Source organism: Protomyctophum parallelum (genome assembly GCF_964188405.1).
Source record: "Protomyctophum parallelum genome assembly, chromosome: 2".
Lineage (NCBI taxonomy): Eukaryota > Metazoa > Chordata > Actinopteri > Myctophiformes > Myctophidae > Protomyctophum > Protomyctophum parallelum.
In genome coordinates this window covers 34,937,654-34,959,333 of record NC_139699.1, presented here as the reverse complement: position 1 = coordinate 34,959,333, position 21,680 = coordinate 34,937,654, and the positions used below count along the sequence as shown (strand labels likewise).

The window sequence follows — 21,680 nt, the reverse complement described above, 5'->3', positions numbered from 1 at the left end:
TTACTTCCTATTGGCCTTATCTTTAAGAAACATGGCATTTCGTATCACCTTTATGCGGATGATTCGCAAATATACATGCCCCTTAAAAAGGACAATAACGGCTCCCTGAAACCTCTGCTTGACTGTCTAAGTGACATCAAGGCATGGATGGCTCTTAATTTTCTAAGTGTCAACGAAAGTAAAACGGAGGTTATAGTGTTTGGACCTAGCGGTCCTGGTATCGTTCCCACTGACCTAGGTTCCCTGCAGCCATATGTGAAACCTGTGGTCTCAAACCTTGGCGTCAAACTAGACAATGCCCTTAAACTTGACAAACAGGTCAATGCGGTAGTTAGCTCTAGTTTCTATCATCTGAGGCTGCTGGCCAAAATCAAGTCGGTGCTATCTTTTAGTGATTTTGAGCGAGTTATACATGCCTTCATATCTACGCGGTTGGACTACTGTAATGCCTTGTACGCTGGTTTAAACCAAGCCTCCCTTGCTCGACTCCAGCTAGTCCAAAACTCAGCCGCTCGTCTACTCACAGGTACTCGCAGACGTGAGCATATCACACCTGTCTTGGCCTCCCTTCATTGGCTCCCTGTCCGCTTCAGAGTGGATTTTAAAATTCTTTTATTTGTCTTTAAATCTATAAATGGTCTGGCTCCTCTTTATTTGTCGGACCTTATTGAGGTTTATACTCCTGCTAGATCACTGCGGTCTGAGGGCCAGCTAAACCTCAGGGTCACAAAGAAGACCCGCTTAAAGTCCAGAGGCGACCGAGCCTTTTCTGTTGTAGCCCCTAAACTATGGAACGCACTCCCCTCCCACGTCAAATTGGCCCCCTCCATCGAGACCTTTAAATCCCGCCTGAAGACCCACCTCTTTACCTTGGCTTTTAACCCCGCTTGAGTTCCTTTGGTCCTTGTATATGTTTCGTCTCACTGTGATGCTGTTGTTTTTCTGTTGTTTTCTGTAATGTGTCTCAGTTGTTGTCACTGTGTGTACTTTGTTTTCTCGCTGTTGTTTTTCTGTGTGGTAGCTTTAGTGCACTTGTTTTTATTTTATTTTATTCTCCTGTACAGCACTTTGTAAACTCAGAGTTTTAAAACGTGCTATATAAATAAAGTGGATTGGATTGGATTGGACAGTGGATGTCAACAGCACGGTGAGACCTTCTGCCACAGTGGATGTCAACAGCACGGTGAAACCCAGGGCCTTCTGCCACAGTGGATGTCAACAGCACGGTGAGACCCAGGGCCCTCTGCCACAGTGGATGTCAACAGCACGGTGAGAACCAGGGCCCTCTGCCACAGTGGATGTCAACAGCACGGTGAGACCCAGGGCCTTCTGCCACAGTGGATGTCAACAGCACGGTGAGACCCAGGGCCTTCTGCCACAGTGGATGTCAACAGCACGGTGAGACCCAGGGCCTTCTGCCACAGTGGATATCAACAGCACGGTGAGACCCAGGGCCTTCTGCCACAGTGGATGTCAACAGCACGGTGAGACCCGGGGCCTTCTGCCACAGTGGATGTCAACAGCATGGTGAGACCCAAGGCCCTCTGCCACAGTGGATGTCAACAGCACGGTGAGACCCAAGGCCCTCTGCCACAGTGGATGTCAACAGCACGGTGAGACCCGGGGCCCTCTGCCACAGTGGATGTCAACAGCACGGTGAGACCCGGGGCCTTCTGCCACAGTGGATGTCAACAGCACGGTGAGACCCAGGGCCTTCTGCCACAGTGGATGTCAACAGCACGGTGAGACCCAGGGCCTTCTGCCACAGTGGATGTCAACAGCACGGTGAGACCCGGGGCCTTCTGCCACAGTGGATGTCAACAGCACGGTGAGACCCAAGGCCCTCTGCCACAGTGGATGTCAACAGCACGGTGAGACCCGGGGCCTTCTGCCACAGTGGATGTCAACAGCATGGTGAGACCCGGGGCCCTCTGCCACAGTGGATGTCAACAGCACGGTGAGACCCAGGGCCTTCTGCCACAGTGGATGTCAACAGCACGGTGAGACCCGGGGCCCTGTGCTCACGCTTCTGGACAAGGAGGAGGGCATCTGTCACCTTCTTCTTTGTTGTTGTTGTTTCACACACACACACACACGCACACGCACACGCACACACACACACACACACACACACACACACACACACACACACACACACACACACACACACAGGAGGCAGTTTGAAAACAATAAAAGAAAAGCAATGTGTCTTGTTCAGCCACTAAATAGCTGTCTGGTTTGTGTCTCCTGAGGTGGCTGCACATCAGTGGCTGGCCCATCTATCAGGCCCAACGCATGGCCCTCAAACCTCCAGGTATAAAGATGATAAATACCTCAGCCACTGCTGCTGAAAAGGGCATACAGAGGAAGGGGGAATGAAGGGGTTATATAGATAGAGAGAGACGGCGGGAGATATAGAAATGATTGAGAGAGAATGAAAATGGAAAAATGAAAAGACATTCAGAGTAAGAGAGTATATGACAGAGAGCGAGTAAAAGAGAGACACCGAAAAGTGGAAGCAAAATGTCCTTTAAACACACCTGGCTCCCTGCACTCACCTCCCCTGTGCTTCACTGTTTGATTAAACAGTATTCCCTCCTCAACCTCCTTATCTGGGCTTTCCCTGCATGAACAAGCTATCTGCTGGCTGACTGCAGAGTACCGCCTGCTGCCTCTGATAGCATTCCACATTGGTTAAGGTAAATAGGAGCTTAACTCAACTGAAACAATTTAAACAGTCTAAATGTGAGGAGATTAAAAAAAGTGGCCAAACAACGGGGTTTGAGCATATATAGGGATGCATCACTGTTGATTATGCAGACGGCGCTGCAAGAATGAAAGAGAAATATCTGCATGGTCGTGCACCAGCGTGGAAATATGGATCACAAATTATAACAGAACAACACGAGCAAAGCGGCAAATCAAATCCACAGAGCTTATCAGAACGACAAGGCGAGAGAGAGAGAAACAGGGAAAGTTGAACAACTTGCCAGACAGTCTCTCAAGTCAGACAACTCTTCCACAATCTCTGAATGCTCTGAAGTCCGTACTTCCGCACGTTAAACTTTCCACGTCAGGATCAATTAATTAATTATTTATTTCCCATGTCCGTATATATATATATAAGTAAGCGGCCGCTAGGGGACGTTATTTGCTAGTTCTGTAATATATACGGACCCCAATGTATACTATAATGGTTGAGCCCCACAGCAGCATTTAACATTGGTACGGTTGCTATGCAGCTCTTCCGTCACCACCAGCTATGGGACGTTAAAACCTTTCTCCGTTTACCTCAATTCAAAGAAGCATTTTCAAAAAATCTGAATTTTGGAGAGCTGTCCTTGGTGGATCTTCTGCCATCCAAAGTTCGGATGTCATTTGTGACTTTGTACCGCATCACTCCCGACATGTAAACGTTTCTGACGACAGGTAAACAGTGTGCGCTTGTGCTAATGATAGCAAAGTGTGTGTTGAGTGTGTGTGTGGGGCGGGCAAACTCCTTCTCTTAAAGGGAACGCTGAAGGTGGCACTGGGAACTGGGATTTATGCAGCTAGCCACAATAAAAGAGTTAATGTTTATTTCCCCCGTATAACCCTTATTTTGAAGAGCCAAAACCCGTGACCGGATGTTACAAATGTTACTTACACTGTGTGTGTTGCTGGACCACATCTAGATCTACCGATCAGCGACGAGAAATGCCACCTGGGACAAGGAATAGGAGATAAAGGCGATTGAAAGAAACAGATAGAGTGGGCGCGGCACGGGGGTTTGCACAGTTCAAGATGGCACGCACCATTACTGTTGACAACATCACCTATAGCAACTCAATGCTAATGTAAGCCAAAGGCGGGAAATGGGTTAACTTAAAATCTCTCGAATCCTCCCCACACACATTTCAGTGTCACTGCTATTGTCCTATACTGACTCAGTGAGTCAGTGACTCACCTGCCAATGAGGAGCCCCACCAAAAGGATTTTCAGCCTTCGTCCTAATCCTCCTGCTGACATGTGCTGCCCCAGCCCGTAGGATTTCCATGCAGTGACAATTCTCACCCTCGCCGCCCAGCTTCCCTCCCCCAATTATGTTCGTATATGAGACGCTCGACAAAGCCGGAGGCACCACGGTGGATTTGAACCCACAACCTCCATGGTGGTGGGCAGGCACTTTACCACTGCGCCACCCAAGCGCCTACAATTTATTTTTGGACTTCCATTTCCAATAAGCAGCAAGCTAAATAGGCTTCAACTAATTTAACAAATCTTGTATGGGGTTCCCTGGCACAACATATTTTCAGATGAGGTTCTGTGGCTAAATACATTAATTTGGCAGAGCTGTCACGCTCTGCCACCAATCACGGAGCATGGGCAATTATGATTGACCATACTGTAGTAATCATTAGAAATAACCAAGATGTGTAAAATAACCAAATATCAAACGACTGAATGCCATCATCATTGGTTTTGAATATTGATTGTAGATTACCGGAATTATTAAATACTTTTATTGTTTTAGACCCAGACCCAGACCCAGTCTTTATCAGAAAGTGCATGGTGGGGCAGGCAAGTAGGATGGACCTGGGGACAAGTTTACGCTTAGACGCCCATCCCCCAGTCAGCTGTGGTTTGCTCTGCCCAGAGGCAATTCCAGACTGGTCACTCGACTGAGCGACCTACATTGACTATAACACTGTGTGGCAGGGGGACCCAAAGACAGATGTTCTCTGCCACTGGCATGGTGCTGAAGAGGAGACATTGTGTGTGTGTGTGTGTGTGTGTGTGTGTGTGTGTGTGTGTGCTTGCGCACCAGAGACTGAATGCTTGAATGGCAGTGTCGGAGGGAAGGGAGGGAGGAGGAACGGTGGTGGTAAAAGAAGGAGAAATAAATCAAGTCAAAGCAATTTGTGGCAATGGCTGCTGCAGTGTCATTAGGAATCCTGTCACGCAGCTCCTCTGAGCAGCCAGCATACGCAGGTTGACAGCAGGCCAAAGAGGAATTTTAATTTTTCCCCCCCTCTAACAAATCCACCTCACCTCCTTCTCCCAACTCCAAGCACGCACTGCTAATAGTATAGCCTCCCTCTGCCCTCTAGCCTCATCCACCTTGTCTACCGAGTCCCCGCATTCCGTTTTATTCCACAGTCAGATTGACAATTATTTTATTTGAGACAGAACATTAAAGAATGGAAGGAATGTTTCTTTGGTTATCTATATAGACATCTGACATCTGTGTTGTCCTGGAGGTAAATGACATGACGACGCACAAAATGATGGACAGCGTGAAATATTTGACTGTACATCCCTTGTCAAATCCTTATATCCAAACAGTGGGATGGATCTGTAGAGCAAAGATAAGAAACCACTAAAATGGAGATCTAGAGCAGGGGTTCTCAACGTTTTTGGCTGGGGACCACCAGAAATGCTTTGGCCATGTCTCGCGACCCACCGCCCCAACAGCAATTTACAATTTACAATTTAGGCATTTAGCAGACGCTCTTAATCCAGAGCGATTTACAATAATCAAGACAGCACAGCACAATACAGCACAGCAGTAACATCCAAGGTACATGGAAGATTTTGAATAGTATAATTTAAAAGGGTCAGGTAAGTAACAGCTACCCAAATCATTGTATTAAAGATAACACTAGTATAAATAATACCAAGGAAATAGAAAATTAATTTAATAACTTCTTTGTAAATGTCGGGCCTACTCTTGCAAAAAACATCCCAGAACAGAGAGATACTGAAGGTCTACTCTAAATGAAAGAATAATCAAACAGAATCCAAATTCAATCTTCATCAAGATTGTACACGAAAGAAAAATCCTGGAAATTGTTCAGCAGTTCAAAAACAAGAAGTCAGACTGTACAGACATAGATATGGCACTAATTAAAGACATCATAAATTGTATAGTTGCACGATTCACATACATCTGCAATCAATCCTTTTTAACTGGGGTCTTCCCAAGCAGTATGAAGACTTCTAAAGTTGTATCTTCAAAAATGCAATGTATCTACAAATATAATTTTGCAAACTACTAACTCTCTGCTGTCACAATTCTCAAAAATTCTAGAAAAACTGTTTGTGCTAAGGCTTGATAACTTCATAGAAAAACACAATTTACTAAGCAGTCACCAGTATGGTTTTAGATCAAACAGGTCCACCTCTATGGCAGTCACGGAATTGGTAGAACATATATCTACAGCAATTGACAATAACGAATATACTGTAGGGTTTTTTATTGATCTGAGCAAGGCATTTGACACCATACATCAAGGCCTGCTCATCATTGTTTTTGAAAGGTACGGTATTCGAGGAACTGCAATGCAATGCAATGCATGGCTAAAGAGTTTGCGGAAGTCTGTATTGCACAGGGGGGAGCCAAAGAGCTTATAACTCTAAAAAATTGTTTCGATATTAATAAATTATCACTAAACTTAAGCAAAACTATAATTTCATCATCTTTGGTAACAGGAAAATAGACAAACAGTTTGCTGACGTTAAAACGAACAAGTACAAGATAGTACATGTTTAGGAGTTAATAATTGACAATAAACTTAACTGGAAAACACACATAAGCAATTTAAGAACCAAAGTCTTTAAAACTATTGCAATACTGTATAAGATTAAACCAATTTTGGACCAGAAATCACTGTACTTACTGTATTGCTCCCTCGTACTTCCGCACATCAGTTATTGTGTGGAAGTATGGGGGAGCAACTATGAATCAAACATTTAACCCCATATTTCTTCTCCAAAAGAAAGCAATCCGAATTATTAATCACGGCGATTATTACGCACCAACAAATCCACTTTTTATTCAGTCACACACCTTAAAATGGCATGATCTGGTAGTCCTCTCAACAGCAGTTGTAATGTATAAAACACATAACAGACTGCTTCCGTGCTGTGTCCAGGAGTTGTTCGAGGCTCGAGAGAGCAGGTACAATCTTAGGGGATTCGGCATATTTAAGGGGACTAAGGCAAGAACCAACAAAAAAGGGAGATGTATAAGCGTTAGAGGTGTGAAACTTTGGAACGGCTTGGACAACAAACTGAAAAAGTGTAGCTCAATTAATACATTTGATTTTTTTTTATAGAAGTATAGAACATTATTATAACCTAGTATATCTATTAATCATATCTTAATCACTTATTATGATAAAGTAATGTTATTATATAATAACCGTATAAATAACATTCTTCTTACAGTATGTACGACTCTGGATTCTGTGTGATCAAATCTGTCTTCTCCTGTTGTGTATTTCTGTTTTCGCTCAATTTATTTCCTCCCTTGGGATAGGCACAATAAGCCATTGGCTTCAGCCTAAACCCTTTTGGTCTCTACATTTTTTTATATGACGAAATGAATACATAATGTACATAACGTAATGTTTATTCTATGACCAAAATAAAACTGAACAGAACTGAACCTTTTATACAAGCTAAATTATATCACCAGAATGCATGTACTGATGTTTCCTTGTAAGATTCCAATCACAATTACACTTAATTATGGTACAGGTTATGGTAGCATATATCAGAATTATATTCAGCAATTATCATTAAAATTATGCTAGAGATTAAGGTAGTGAAATAAATGGAAAATAGCCTGAACTTCACACTGCACAAGCCATTTACAGTCTCCAGTGCATTTAATTAACTTTATACTATTCTTTAGAATTGTTTTCTCGATTGCAGTCTCGATACATGGACACTAAGAGACAGTGACACATAGATATTGATCTGTATTGTAAGACAAAGACAACAATGGCAAATCAGCTCTACAACAAGAACACAAATGCTGTGAAAATTGTGTCCAGCGCTGTGTAAGCAGTGTTAGAGAGGGGAGAGGACAAGCTGGTAATAACCCTGAAAGCAGCAGAGCAGAACAATGCTGCATATTTCTCCTCTGAGCTGCCACTTTAATGAGCAGATAAAATGGCCACCGCTGAATAATTAATATGCGGGTCCATTAACAAGGCATTAGAATGCATTTTACCTCTTATTGATTTTTCTCCTACTCTCTCTCTCTCTCTCTCTCTCTCTTTTCCCCCTGAAAACTTTACTCCATCTGTAGACCACTCTGGGTCCAGTGCTGGCAGGGAGTGAAATATGGCTGCTGCTGTTTAAATGTCAGCTTTGTAATTACACGTGGAGGCACGAGGCAGGCGATCCCCAGGCCCGGGGTGTCTGATTTATGGTCAGCCACTGATGACAACAGCGCAGACAGACACGCACGCACGCACGATGCACGTGTGCGCATGCACACAAACACACGCGCATACTAATTGAGACAGTGATAGAGAAACGCTGGAGTATAGTGACCCCCACCCATGACCGCATCACTTGCATAACCAATAACCGTGCCTGAACATATTGTATGTGTTACCTGGCTGCTGATGCCTGCACCCTGTACTACTTCACCATATGACAGTAACTTAAAATAGCTAATGCACGTATGCACGATGCGTTGTGCGCTTGTGCCCCTGCTATTTTGGCATTGTACGACGGAGCATAAAACAGGCCTTACACAGTGCTGTCTGCTGTGGCATGCAGGGCACCCCCCCCCTGGTTCAATAGCCTACCACCACACATACATACCACCCATCAGTCAGATGCTGGGCTCAGATATCTGCTGGGAAAACCAATCTATATCTGGACGGATGGCGGAGGAGAGGCAAGGCGAGATCAATGCACAGATATTGATACACGCAGCCATGCAAGGCGACTACACTCTCTCTCATTCTCCTTCTCTCCCTCTCTCTCTTTCTTAGAGAAGATTAGGAATCTAGATTAACTGCTGAGTAAGGCGTGTGTGTGTGTGGGTTCGCGCTCGAGTGTTTGGAGTGTGTAGATGAGAGAGATATTGCACTTTGCACATACTGTAGGGCTAGAACAACAGTGTACATGTGTGGACGAGAGAGACAGACAAAGAAAGAAAGAATGAAAGAAAAAAGAAAGAAAGAAAACAAAAACATATATACTGTATTTCAGAGGAGTGGAGATTCAGAGGAGTGGGGATTCAGAGGAGTGGGGATATCTCCACTGATCTCAGTAAGGCTGTGAAGTGAGCAGGTCAATAATAAATACCTCCCATTACACCCCAGTGTAGCGCTGCTACTGCAGCCTGTACACTGGGACACCTGCTGACTGCCTCATCTTCCTTAAATTACACTGATGCTCTCACACTGGGCTCCTACACTGTACACACACATACGCGTGCATGCACGCACGTGCGCAGGCACACACACACACACACACACACACACACACACACACACACACACACACACAAACACAGAATACATTTTCGGTGACAGTGCACTGAGTGCAGTGTATCTCTCTCTCTCCGACTGATCTCTATTGGGGTCTTGATTTGAAGTCGGACTGTCCCGCCCCTTCCTCCTCACGCTCCTCTCCTCTCCAGAGGAACGGGGTCTGACATCCAGGTGTTTTATAGTATTTGTGGCTCTGATCATCCATCAAGCCAATCGATCACTCTCCCTGCAGCTTTTATTAATGATCTTGTCAGCCGGCCCGCTCCTGGGTGCAGCCGCTTGTCCAGAATGATAGATCATTAGCTAGTCTGCCTGCTATTTATTCTCCCATGACCTTGTCTCTCCTCATCGTCGCGCGGGCCAAGTTATGAGAGCTAGATCATGATAATTCAGTATTGATCCCATTATTTATTTGAACTCGTGCTTGTGTTCCAAAAAGTTTCAAGTGGAGCCCAAATGCGCACGCATGCATGCGCACACGCATGTGCGCGCACGCACACACACAGACACAGACACAGACACACACACACACACACACACACACACACACACACACACACACACACACACACACACACACACACACACACAGGTGTACAGAGTAGATTATCACACCACCATGCGTGTGCAGAAACCAGGCTAGCCAGGCTCCTGCAATCGCATCAAAAAGAGACACCTACTCTAAGCAGAGAGTAAAAGATAGTTGACAGTGATGGAGAGACCAAATGTAGTACTGTAAAGGCTACTGTAAATAATACTCTGTCACACAACAGTGTCACTTGCTTAAATTAACAGATCTACAAGCTCCATGCAATGAGATGTGCATGAAGAGAAACAGATCTACAAGCTCCATGCAATGAGATGTGCATGAAGAGAAACAGATCTACAAGCTCCATGCAATGAGATGTGCATGAAGAGAAACAGATCTACAAGCTCCATGCAATGAGATGTGCATGAAGAGAAACAGATCTACAAGCTCCATGCAATGAGATGTGCATGAAGAGAAACAGATCTACAAGCTCCATGCAATGAGATGTGCATGAAGAGAAACAGATCTACAAGCTCCATGCAATGAGATGTGCATGAAGAGAAACAGATCTACAAGCTCCATGCAATGAGATGTGCATGAAGAGAAACAGATCTACAAGCTCCATGCAATGAGATGTGCATGAAGAGAAACAGATCTACAAGCTCCATGTAATGAGATGTGCATTAAGAGAAACAGATCTACAAGCTCCATGCAATGAGATGTGCATGAAGAGAAACAGATCTACAAGCTCCATGCAATGAGATGTGCATGAAGAGAAACAGAGAGCTCCAGTAACAGTCAGCAGGGGTTTAATGGGAATCAAGCCTAAGGCTGAGCCAGCACAGTACAGCTAGCTGCAGAATAAACATGAGCTCCATGTAAACATCTTGGATCTACTGGCACCAGTAATACACATGCAGGCGGCACACACACACACACACACACACACACACACACACACAAACACACACACACACACACACACACACACACACACACACACACACTGACCTAGTGGGGGTATGGGCTCACTGATGTGTACTGTATGTATGCCTGTACTCAGGGTGTCCCTGGGGCTGGAGAGCCTGGCCTGTCATCCACCCATCATCCCACTCTCCTCTCAGCTCCACCAGCTAGCCACAGGCTAATTGCAATCGGTCCATGCACTGCAATGAAAATACATGTTTTGTATTATTATAATTAACATTAATGTGTTTGTGATTGTGTAGAATGAAGAATAGACGTGCGACTCATGACTGCCATGGAAACAACTCCATCAAGTGAATGGACCGGTAATTGATCTCAGTCTCGCTGTCGGATGACTTGGACCTGCTCATATATGGAAGGTGGTTCTCTCTCTGCTAGAATCATTCATGGTGGAGAACTTTCATGTGCACAACCAAGTGAGAAGAGTGAGGAAAAAGACGAGAAGCAGAGAATTTAACCTGGTCCATTAATGTGGTCCATTTAACCTGGTCCACAGTTAACCACTTAGGTGGTTATGTAGTCTCGGTATATGGCATAAGACTACAGTTATGCCATATACGAACAGTGCAAATAGCCAATCCACAAGCTCACAAAATGTCTCATTGAAGATTAGCCATCTTCACGATTTTTGCATTTGCAGCATTTCCGCCTATATGACGACATGCCCAAAATAGGGATCCCATGTTGAAAGTGGTTTAAAGAAGGTCTTTGATTTGTCTAAACACAAGTTTATGCTTGTAATGTGTCCACTGTCCAAACAGGAAGAACAACTGACTTTTCTTACATTACTTTTACAGCCTGAAAAGTGGAAATCATCCATGACTTTGCTGCCGGAATGTAAAGTCACGGCGGGCTGAAACGGACGACGTCACCTTTGCCTTCAAAGCGGAACAGGAACGTTACTGTAGGTGAAATATCCCTTTGTTATCACGGTGAAACATTACCAGTTTGTTCAAACCCTCGCAACTTCTCCCCGAGCGCCATCTCTCGCACGTATACGCAGTCTCCCCTGGTGTCCCCCATAACCCACCCTCCAGGACCCTGGGGCCCAATAAGCAGCCATCTGCAGACAACCCCTCTTCCACCACGCTCCAACAAACACCAGGCAGAGCGGGAGTGCACGCGTCTGTGCAGGAAAGAGAGAGTGAGAGAGATAGAGGGAGAGGTGGAAGTAGTTCAAGGGCACGAGTACTCCATCAAGCTAGAGTCCTGGGAATACCCATCCTCCCTCCCTACGTACCCCCGCCGCTCCCCCAATGTGCACGAGCACTCAAACCCCTTTACGCTCCACCTCAGCCCCCCCAACGCCACCCCCATCTGAGTGCAGCCCTGACCCTGTTATCATGTCATCCTGCCAAGCCTCCTAACTAGCTGCAGCCTCTCTCGATGACCACCTATCCTCGGCCGTGCCCCCTGCTCCACTGACTCATGACCACCTATCCTCGGCCGTGCCCCCTGCTCCACTGACTCATGACCACCTATCCTCGGCCGTGCCCCCTGCTCCACTGGCTTCAGCTTCCATTTTCAGATCTCTTCCCTGCCACGGCTACGGCTTCCATTTGTGGCGCCCCAACTTGCCCCCCCCACCCAGCTTCCCTGGCCTTGCCGTGCCCTTGCACTTCAAAATGGGATCCATTTGTTGTTAAGAGTTCAATGAACTTGGGAGTTTGCAGTGTGCCCTGTTCGGTGGACAGTAATGAAACACATTTACGTGAGTACTGTACTTATAAGTAAACGTTTTTGAGTACTTTAACAAGGCAAATATTGTGCTTTTGACTTTTGAAAGTACATTATGAATTAAGTTGCATTTTGAAAAGCAAGCACTCCAGTACTTGCACTAGTACTGAAACGTAATAAGTAATATTTGACTGGGGAGCACCGTTATGTATATTTTGACTCAAGTACCTGGGTTGAGTACTTTGTTCACCACTGGCCTCATTCCCAGCTCTGGTGTGGGTGGTGGGGGATGAAGCCTGTCCTCTGGTGCTCCTGCAACCCAGGCTGCTCATCCATCCTGGCCTGCCAGCCCACAGATCGATAGCTCTGCTCTCTTAATCAGGTCTCTTGTGACTGTGGGTGGAGGAGTGTGTGTGTCTGTGTGTGTGTGTGTGTGTGTGTGTGTGTGTGTGTGTGTGTGTGTGTGGACAGTAGGAGGTATTGACTGGGGGATTGCGCTTGTGCTTGTGTCTCTCTCTCTCTCTCTCTCCATCGTTCCGTTCTCTCTAGCTGCTCATCATGACTGTTTATCTCGACAGTGTTTCGGCCGTAACGGATTCCCCTGCTTTTGTCTCCAAAAATTGTGTTTACGCCTGACTGACGCCGCTTGAGATCCGATCACAGATAAAACAATATACAGTATAATAATCCAGCTACAGTGTGCATTTTAACCACTTAGAAAAACGTTTGATTTTCTTTTTACACCTTTGAACATTTTCATCTATAATGACATGCACAGAATAGGGACGCCAGGTTGACAGTGGTTAAGGCATTGTACAAATGAAGTCTAAATCGGTTAGTGGCGGCGTGCCAAGTCTCGTTCTCCTGCCAGGCCTCGTTCACTCGGTCTGGCAGGTCCCGGCAGTCCCACTTCCATCTGCCCAGACCTTGTGGGGAAAAACCGACACGGGTTATTGGAACGGGGATGGACGAGAAATGAGCCCGAACAAGGATGGGAGGCGAGTAGCACCGTCAGATGGAAAGTGAACCATCCAGCTGTGGCGTTGCTTCCATCTAGCAGAGTCTGCCTTCAGGCCCTCAGCACACCTGCATACCCACAGCTGCGTGCACATGCATGTGCATTCACTCGCATTGATACAGCCACACAAGAAAGGTTTTGACTGGATATAAAAGTATCATGAATCAAACAAAGATATATAAAATATATATATATTTTTTATTCTGCTCCATGGACAATTTTGAGCGTGTTGGTAGGAATACAGTAGGTAGTAAGTGTTCATAACCACCACATTTTCTGGGAGACCTGTTGACACTTAATGCTATGCAGGATACCATAACCAAGACATCTTCATATTGAACTAACATGTCAATTAGGCTTCCAAGGACTGATTACTTGATGACCTTTGGCATGATTGACACAGAAGCACAATGCTGCTTGCTATGCATGTCTGTTCTGCACTTTTCTTTCCAAAGCTTATGCTGCACAGCCAACTGGAGGCTGGCCGTCCAATCCAGGGCTATATGTGCCTTACAATGAGTTTCAGCCGGTGGGATGCGAGATAGCTTTGGGGGGAAATGGAGTTTCTACAACATGGGGTTGAATTCTTCGCATTTGTGGCACCCCCTTTTGGATCTCTATAGAGGCCCCTAAACATGTGATACAAATTTGGAGTTGATTGGATGTTGTAATCATCATGATACAGTATATGACATTTGACGTAATAAATAGGCCCCACTCACACATTTTGGAAGGCAATTACAGGCAAACAGTATGGGATATCAAAACCCTGTTTTGATGGTCATTATCAAATGACTCAACTCCCATTATTGTTCGCCTCCCGGCCTGTCGGCCTTGTGATGACAGTGAAAAAGCTAGTGTAGTGCTCTGTAGTGCACAATAAACACCCCTCATATTCAGCTTCTATTCAATAAATTCCCCTGCATGTCAGGTTAAAGCAAATATTTTCCATTTGCCAAATTAGATTAATCCAATTAATTCCTACATCCATTAGTCAGGATCTGTACAGGTAAATTGGAATAGATCCATCTGGGAATAGTGGTCAAGAATTATGGTGAATTTGACTCACAGAAAAATAATGCCTGTGCAACAGCTTGCAGTTGTATTGGCTGTCTGGTCAAGGATACACTGCCCTCAACCACACAGAACCACCAATCCTCTGCTTTCTACAGAGAGTTCATCCAAGGAGACGGCACACTGTGAGCGTCAACACACAGGTGATCCAGGCTGGGGTCCAATCAGGGGAAGAAGTGTAGCAGCAGGTCCTTCTTGTTGACCTTGCCCATTTGGTTCCTGGGCATCTCCTCCACTAGCGCCAGGCTGGTAGGGATGGTGTAGGACACCATGTGATCCCTGCAGACACACACACACACACACACACACACACACACACACACACACAGATTGGAGATGTGTACTGCTACAAGGAGATATGCTTATGTTCTTGCTCATCTTCGCACTCACATGACGCACGCACGCACGCATGCATCCGCATATGCACGCACGCACACACACACACACACACACACACACACACACACACACACACACACACACACACACACACACACACACACACACACACACACACACACACACACACACACACACACACACACACACACACACACACACACACACACACACACACACCACACACACACACACATGCGCGTATGGAAAGACAAAAAAACACTTGCAGAACAAAGGCAAGCCCTGTGGCAGAGCACCACAGATAAGGAATGAAATGTCCTTCACTCTGCATCTCCTCCTCCCTGTCGCCATTTGCCTCCCAGACACTCACTATTCCTTCATACAAAACAATCTAATCACTGTGAAATAAAAACAAATAATGAAAGCAAAAACAGAAGGCTGGGATAATTAAATGCCTTTTAATTTTATTTTTATTTATTTTATTCCTTCCATTTTGAGTGCATGGTTGTTATGTTGCGTCTTGAAGCCTGGAGCTCTTTTATTATCTTGTAACCCAGTTTTTGTTTGCGCGCGTGTGCATGTTTGTGTGTCTGTAAGAGTGTGTGTATGCACTATGCATGCTTGTGGTGTGAGAGTGAACATAATGATTCATACAGCTGTCATCAAATGCCCCTTTCAGCAGATGTTTCTTTGAGCATCTCTCTCTCTCTCTCGCTCTCTCTCTCTCTCTCTGACTTATAAGTGTGTGCATACACACGTCTTTCTCTTTTTAATGGAGCTTGCTCATGTCACCCAGTTCTCTGAGGCCGTATGTGTGTGTGTGTGTGTGTGTGTGTGTGTGTGTGTGTGTGTGTGTGTTCCATGTGGGGAGGAAAGGAAAAGGCATGACAGAGATTCAGACTGACAGCTGAAGCCAGGGCACTGAGGAGTGAGCATCCATGCACTTGTTTATGTCTCATTTTATTGCTCTCTCTCCTTCACCCTGCTCCCAGCAGTTGGTTGTGTGCTGGCATGACCAGTCCTCAGGCGCCACCGATAGCTAAGAAGCGCGTCTGAGTGTGAGTGAGTGTGTGTCTGTGTGTGTGTGTCTGAGTGTGTGTGTGTGTGTGTGTGTGTGTGTGCACGTGCGTGAGTGTTAGCCTGGGTCACTGGTAGCAGTGATGATCCACCATGCAGACCAGCAGGTCATAGCAGTAGGACGTAACACCCCCACACCATATGGAGCTACACACACACACACACACACACACACACACACACACACACGCACACGCACACGCACACGCACACGCACACGCACACGCACACGCACACGCACACTATGAATATGAAGTGAAAAAAAGCAAAGCACAAAAGGAACATGCAGAGCATGGAGAGACGTGGTGCAGAGATAGTGGTGGGTGGGAACGAGGGATGGCATAGAGGACAGAAACAGATGGAGGGAGAGTGAAGCGAGAAGGCAGAAAGGGTTGTCCACGCTGAAGAAACCAATGGAAGAATGTGGTGTGTGTGTGTGTGTACTTGTATTACTATACTATTGAGGTCAGGACCAAACAAAAAACGCCCCGACAAGAAACGGACATAATAGAAAGAAAAAAGAATTGGGTTCGACTTACAATTATGAAAATATGTTTTCCCTATCTCATATACTGTAGGCCTACTTCAACATGTGGCGATGTCACACCGGAAAATAGCCGATCTATAAGCTATTTTCAATGCCATCCTAAATTGTTGATGTCTTCACAAGTATAGTAATGCAAACGTGTGTGTGTGTGTGTGTGTGTGTGTGTGTGTGTGTGTGCGCGTGTGTGTCTGTGTGCTTGCGTGCATGCGTGCGTGCACGCGCGCGCGAGCGCCATCGGTGTCTCCAAATAAAAGAGGAGTCTCCTGCAAATGTCCGTGACGGACGCTACGGAACCGCAGCGACATTTAGAAGCAGGGAGAGACATTAGACAAAAACCTTTCAGCACAGTCATCCGCTCATTTCCTCTTTCTAGTTGGGGTTTCTTTCATTTCCTGCCTCTCCTTTCAGCCAGTCTCATTAGTGCACCTCTGGCCTCTCTTTCTCTCACTTGCCTTGCTATTGATCCAAAGGCAGCGCTTTGGAGAGAAAGGGGGGGGGGGGGGGGGGGGGCAGGCAGTGGGGAGTAAATGTGTTGGACTGATTGGACAGAGCAGTCAGATAAAGCCTTCCCTTCATTTACCGCTGGATGGCAAGCAGCCAACAAACCTCAATCAAAAGCAGCGTCTCACTCTTGCACCGCCATGATGGGATTTTGTGCCATGTTTGGTAACACTTGTGCTACGCATACCATGTCCATACCATTTTATGACTTTAAAGTTTATAATATGTTATAAGGTATGACTATTGTTATAAAGCATTATGAGTGTTATGAGTAGATGCCAATGCATTATATTTTGTAAAGCATATGAACCACTTAAGCGCTATAAACTATGTTGTACAACAAATAGCAAAAATAGCTTATCTACAAATTGTCCAAATTGTCAAAGAAAGAGGCACAAATTGTGAAAATAGACGATCTACAAGCTGACGACGAGAGCCTTTCACAATATTTGTCTGTGGAACTGAGTCCAACTACTATAAATGTCTCAACTCCTACAATTCTAAGTGCTTGTCAGGGTGTAGGTTCCCCAGTTCAAATAGGATCATTTTGGGGTTGCGACCTGAAAAGGTTGAGAACCACTGCTGTAGAGGATTACAGTACCTTGCCCAGGTCCTCAGCTCAGCCAGGGTCAAACTCTGTCCCTTCTTTAGCTTACAGTTAGATTACAGTACCTTTAGATTACAGTACCTTGCCCAGGTCCTCAGCTCAGCCAGGGTCAAACTCTGTCCCTTCTTTAGCTTACAGTTAGATTACAGTACCTTTAGATTACAGTACCTTGCCCAGGTCCTCAGCTCAGCCAGGGTCAAACTCTGTCCCTTCTTTAGCTGCACCACAGCGGTGACCTTCTGACCCCAGGTGGCATCCCGGGTGCCAATCACAGCCACATCTGAAAAGGTGAAAGGACAACGCCGACCACCAGGAAGACACTTAGATCAAACACTTGTATCCTGTGTGTATAACCACGTGTGTATAACCTTCTCCTGACTGGCTGCTTATAGCCTTGCAATGTGATATATGTGACCCCTCCTGACCTGCAATGTCTGGGTGGGCCAGGAGGTGGCGCTCCACTTCAAGGGCGCTGATCTTGAATCCGCCACTTTTGATGATGTCGACGCTGGTGCGGCCCCTGATGGAGTACACGCCATTCCTATAAACCGCTGTGTCACCTACGGGGGGGAAAGGAGGGAAGTGTCGGGGCCGAAAAACAAAAGAGAGACAGACAGAAATAAAACGAATCAGAAAGAATCTGAATACATTCCATTATTACATCACATGGTTTTCACAGGTGGAAAGAAGTGGGTAAATTTGTTTTTTGTGCAAGCTCCATCATTTGTTGTTTTCAGGAGGGGGGGGGGGGGGCGGAGTGAGAGCAAGGAGAAAAACAGAAAAGTACATTTCAAAGAAAGAAATCAAAGATATCTACATAATATACACACATAGCAGCAGTTATGTACAGTAAAGAAAGAGTCAAAGCTAACCATCTATCTATAAATGCACCAAGTCTCTGTCTGTGTGTACGTGTATACGTCTATAATCCACGTAACTGGAGAACTGTTCGCCCGCCAACTTCAAATTCGACATGCACGTTCCACACCCCCACAGGGAGTGCAGTGCCCATGTCGAGTCGGTCGGACCCACGGTTGTCCAGAACCGCCACAAAAGGCCTCTGTCTGGGTTCTGGACCTGATCTCCATGCATATACAGTATGGAGCTGGAGTTCTGAGTTCTGACATCATTCTGACATCTGCATAGACTCCATATTTGGGCATGCCTGACACAGAACTCCATATATGGGCATAAAAGGGACACAGAGAGATGGGTGGAACGGGTACTCTGACACGGGTACAACGGGTTTTGCATAGCCGGGTGAGGCATGGATCTCCAACTATCAGTGCTCTACAGCCGGGGACCGGTCTAGTAACAAATAATAGTTAGTAATGAGGGTCTGACTGCTTGTGGAACTTACACCAACAGTAGAATGCACAGTCCCACAGGTGTGGACTAGTACAGTACGTGGTGTGAGGGGCTCATCTGGGCCGGAGGATGGTGTGCAGAGGAAATGGATCCGTATGGATGAGTGGCGAGAGACAGAAGGGGAGAAGAACGGGAGCGTTGGGCTCCAAGAGGAGACAAAAGAAGGTAGGAAGGTATCCTAACGGCTTATTACAGCGTGAGAGTCCACAGCTGGGGCCCAAGGAGGAGTAGAAGAGATGTGAGTGAATGACTGCACGTGGGTGTGCGTGCATGCGTGCAAGGTGCCTGATGGGGTCAAGATGAAGCAGGTGCTTATTTAGATACAGTAGATGCAAGGGTTGATGTCTACACTCTAACCTAATAATTCATTTATTCTTCATCACGTTGACAGTCATGCTTGCAAAAAATAAATGCTTTAAAGCAGAAATGATCATTTAGGTTTAAGCTTTAGGCTTAAGGTTCATGCCACCTTGTGCACCTTCTTTCTGAGTCATTCTGGAGCATCATCAGCCTTATTGGAAACTGGATGAGGACAAGCGCCAAGCGGCCAGCGTCAACCACAAGGTACTACGCTGTGTGAGATATCTCAGGCAGGAGAAGGACATAATATGACACATTGTGATCTACCTTGTTTCTGAGGCTACCTTAAATGTCTGGTTCTGAAAAAGAAAGGAATCACACTGCACAAAAGTAGATATTGGGCCTGGGCCGTGGCTCAGTGGACCAGGCACCTTGGCTGGTAATCCAGTCTGGCAGTGTGCCGCGGGTTCGTCTCCCGATCCCGACGGCCTTTACTGCATGTCACTTCCCCATTTCCTGTCAGCCTACTGTCTGTCCCTCTATAAAAAAGGGGAAAAAAAGAAGAAGTAGATATTGCACCCCTGCCTGCATGCTGTTCACACTACGGCACATTGCACATTATCACTCTCCGTATTCACTACGGAGAGTGATACTAGTCTGACAACATGGAAGCATGATGACTTTAATATATATATATATTTTAAACAATGTATTTATTTTCCTTTTTCTACACACAAATGACAATACAAACATACAGAAAACAACAATGAACATTACGAGACAATACAATTACTACTATAAAGAAAGCAAAACAACAATAACCAAAAAAACAAAAAACAAAAAAACAAACAACAACAACAACAACAACAGCACTACTCCTCTTCAGCTCCATCCATTAAGTGTGACAAATTATTGTTCTTTATGTATCTAATAAAACGGCCCCACACCTCCTGAAACACTTCTTGTTTGTCCTTGAGAATATATGCAATCTTTTCCAAAGGTAAACATATCGACAGTTCCCTGAACCACTGTGTAATACTCGGTTTGTCTGGTCTCTTCCAGGTCAATGCTATCATTCTCTTAGCTTGTAAAAGACATATGTCTACAAATATTTGTTCATTACGCTGTATCTTCTGTCCCTCTGGGTATTGACTTTAATATTTGATGTCTTTAGCTGTAAGTATAGTTATTTCTGCCAAGGAGGTTATGTTTTTGCCTATTTGTCTGCCTGTTTGTGAATTAAATACATCACAATTTTTACAGTAGCCAATTCTTTTTACCCCTTTTCCACTCAACATTCCCGCTTACATTCTAGCCTGTAGTAGTCTACTGGAAGCCCCCATAAGTCCCATGTTAGACCCAGAAATGTTGGTTAGTATAAACATCATCTAGGCTGAGAAGATGAGATTAAGCTTGGTTGCTAAAAGTTGCACGTTGAGCAATTTGAGTTGTTAGCATAATATGTGACCATACCCATTAACATCCTGTATAAGGCAAAAACATCAAAATTTCATCATGCTTTAAGTAGCATGTGACATGTCAAACTAGGGGCTAAAAACGGCCATAGCCGCTTGCCCAAATAAGCTGACCTCATCACATTTGTCAAGACGGCGATGGCCAGTGCTCGATACATAAACCTGCTTGTCGTCGCAGCCCTTTCTACTACGGCAGAACCCACACTTACACGGACTGTCTACAACGCCATGTCATAACCATGTTTATTGCAATTATAGCTGTCATACATTTACACCAATTGCTCCATCACCTCTCTTATGCTGTGTAATGTGTTGGAATGCTCTGAATGAAGAAATAACAGTAATACCAAATATGTCGTATTAACCATGTTTATTAAAACGGGTTTAGAATAACACAGATTGCTCCAGCACCTTCCTCTTTCCACTGCTGATCATGTCCAGCGCATGTAAGAATTAAGCAATATCGGCAAGTTAGCTGACGCGTGACGGCGTGTTAAAAAAAAAAAAGAACGTGTTTATGTTCGACGCACATGCTGCATAGACGCGTCACCATGGGAACCAATGTTGCCGTCGCCGACAGCTGTTTGTTTAATGATTTTGACAGCTACAGTGATTGCGTCATAGCCGCTGTACTTCCGCCTAGCGGAGCCGTCCTGAAAACAGTCGTTGCTTAAACTCCCTATTGTCTCCACCAGGCCGAAGGCATCCGGAGAGAGTATGTTTTGCACTCCGTCCGTCCGTGTGTCCGTCCATCCATCCGTCCGTTACCATCTAATCTCCGGCACCGTTGGCCCGATCCATGCCAAATTTTGCACACACACTCCCTAGATGCCAACGATGAACCTCTGCCCCAAAATATCCTGAACGGCCTGTTATAGCGCC

General features: G+C 45.4%; 1 protein-coding gene across 3 annotated transcripts in view; it reads right to left on the bottom strand.

The window, feature by feature from the left end:
- acsf3 (acyl-CoA synthetase family member 3) overlaps positions 1–21,680 on the bottom strand; it is a 62,216-nt gene that overhangs the window by 3,992 nt on the left and 36,544 nt on the right. For 2 of the 3 annotated variants that reach the window (XM_083759113.1, XM_083759114.1), the window contains 3 exons: positions 18,081–18,215; positions 17,824–17,935; positions 13,711–14,842 (listed from right to left, as the gene is read on the bottom strand). In XM_083759113.1, coding sequence (XP_083615239.1) covers positions 14,728–14,842; positions 17,824–17,935; positions 18,081–18,215 — 362 coding nt within the window. In that variant the 3' untranslated portion in view covers positions 13,711–14,727. Of the gene's footprint in view, positions 1–10,818; positions 10,974–13,710; positions 14,843–17,823; positions 17,936–18,080; positions 18,216–21,680 lie in introns of those variants that run through there. The other variant, XR_014568915.1, reaches the window with a different exon arrangement.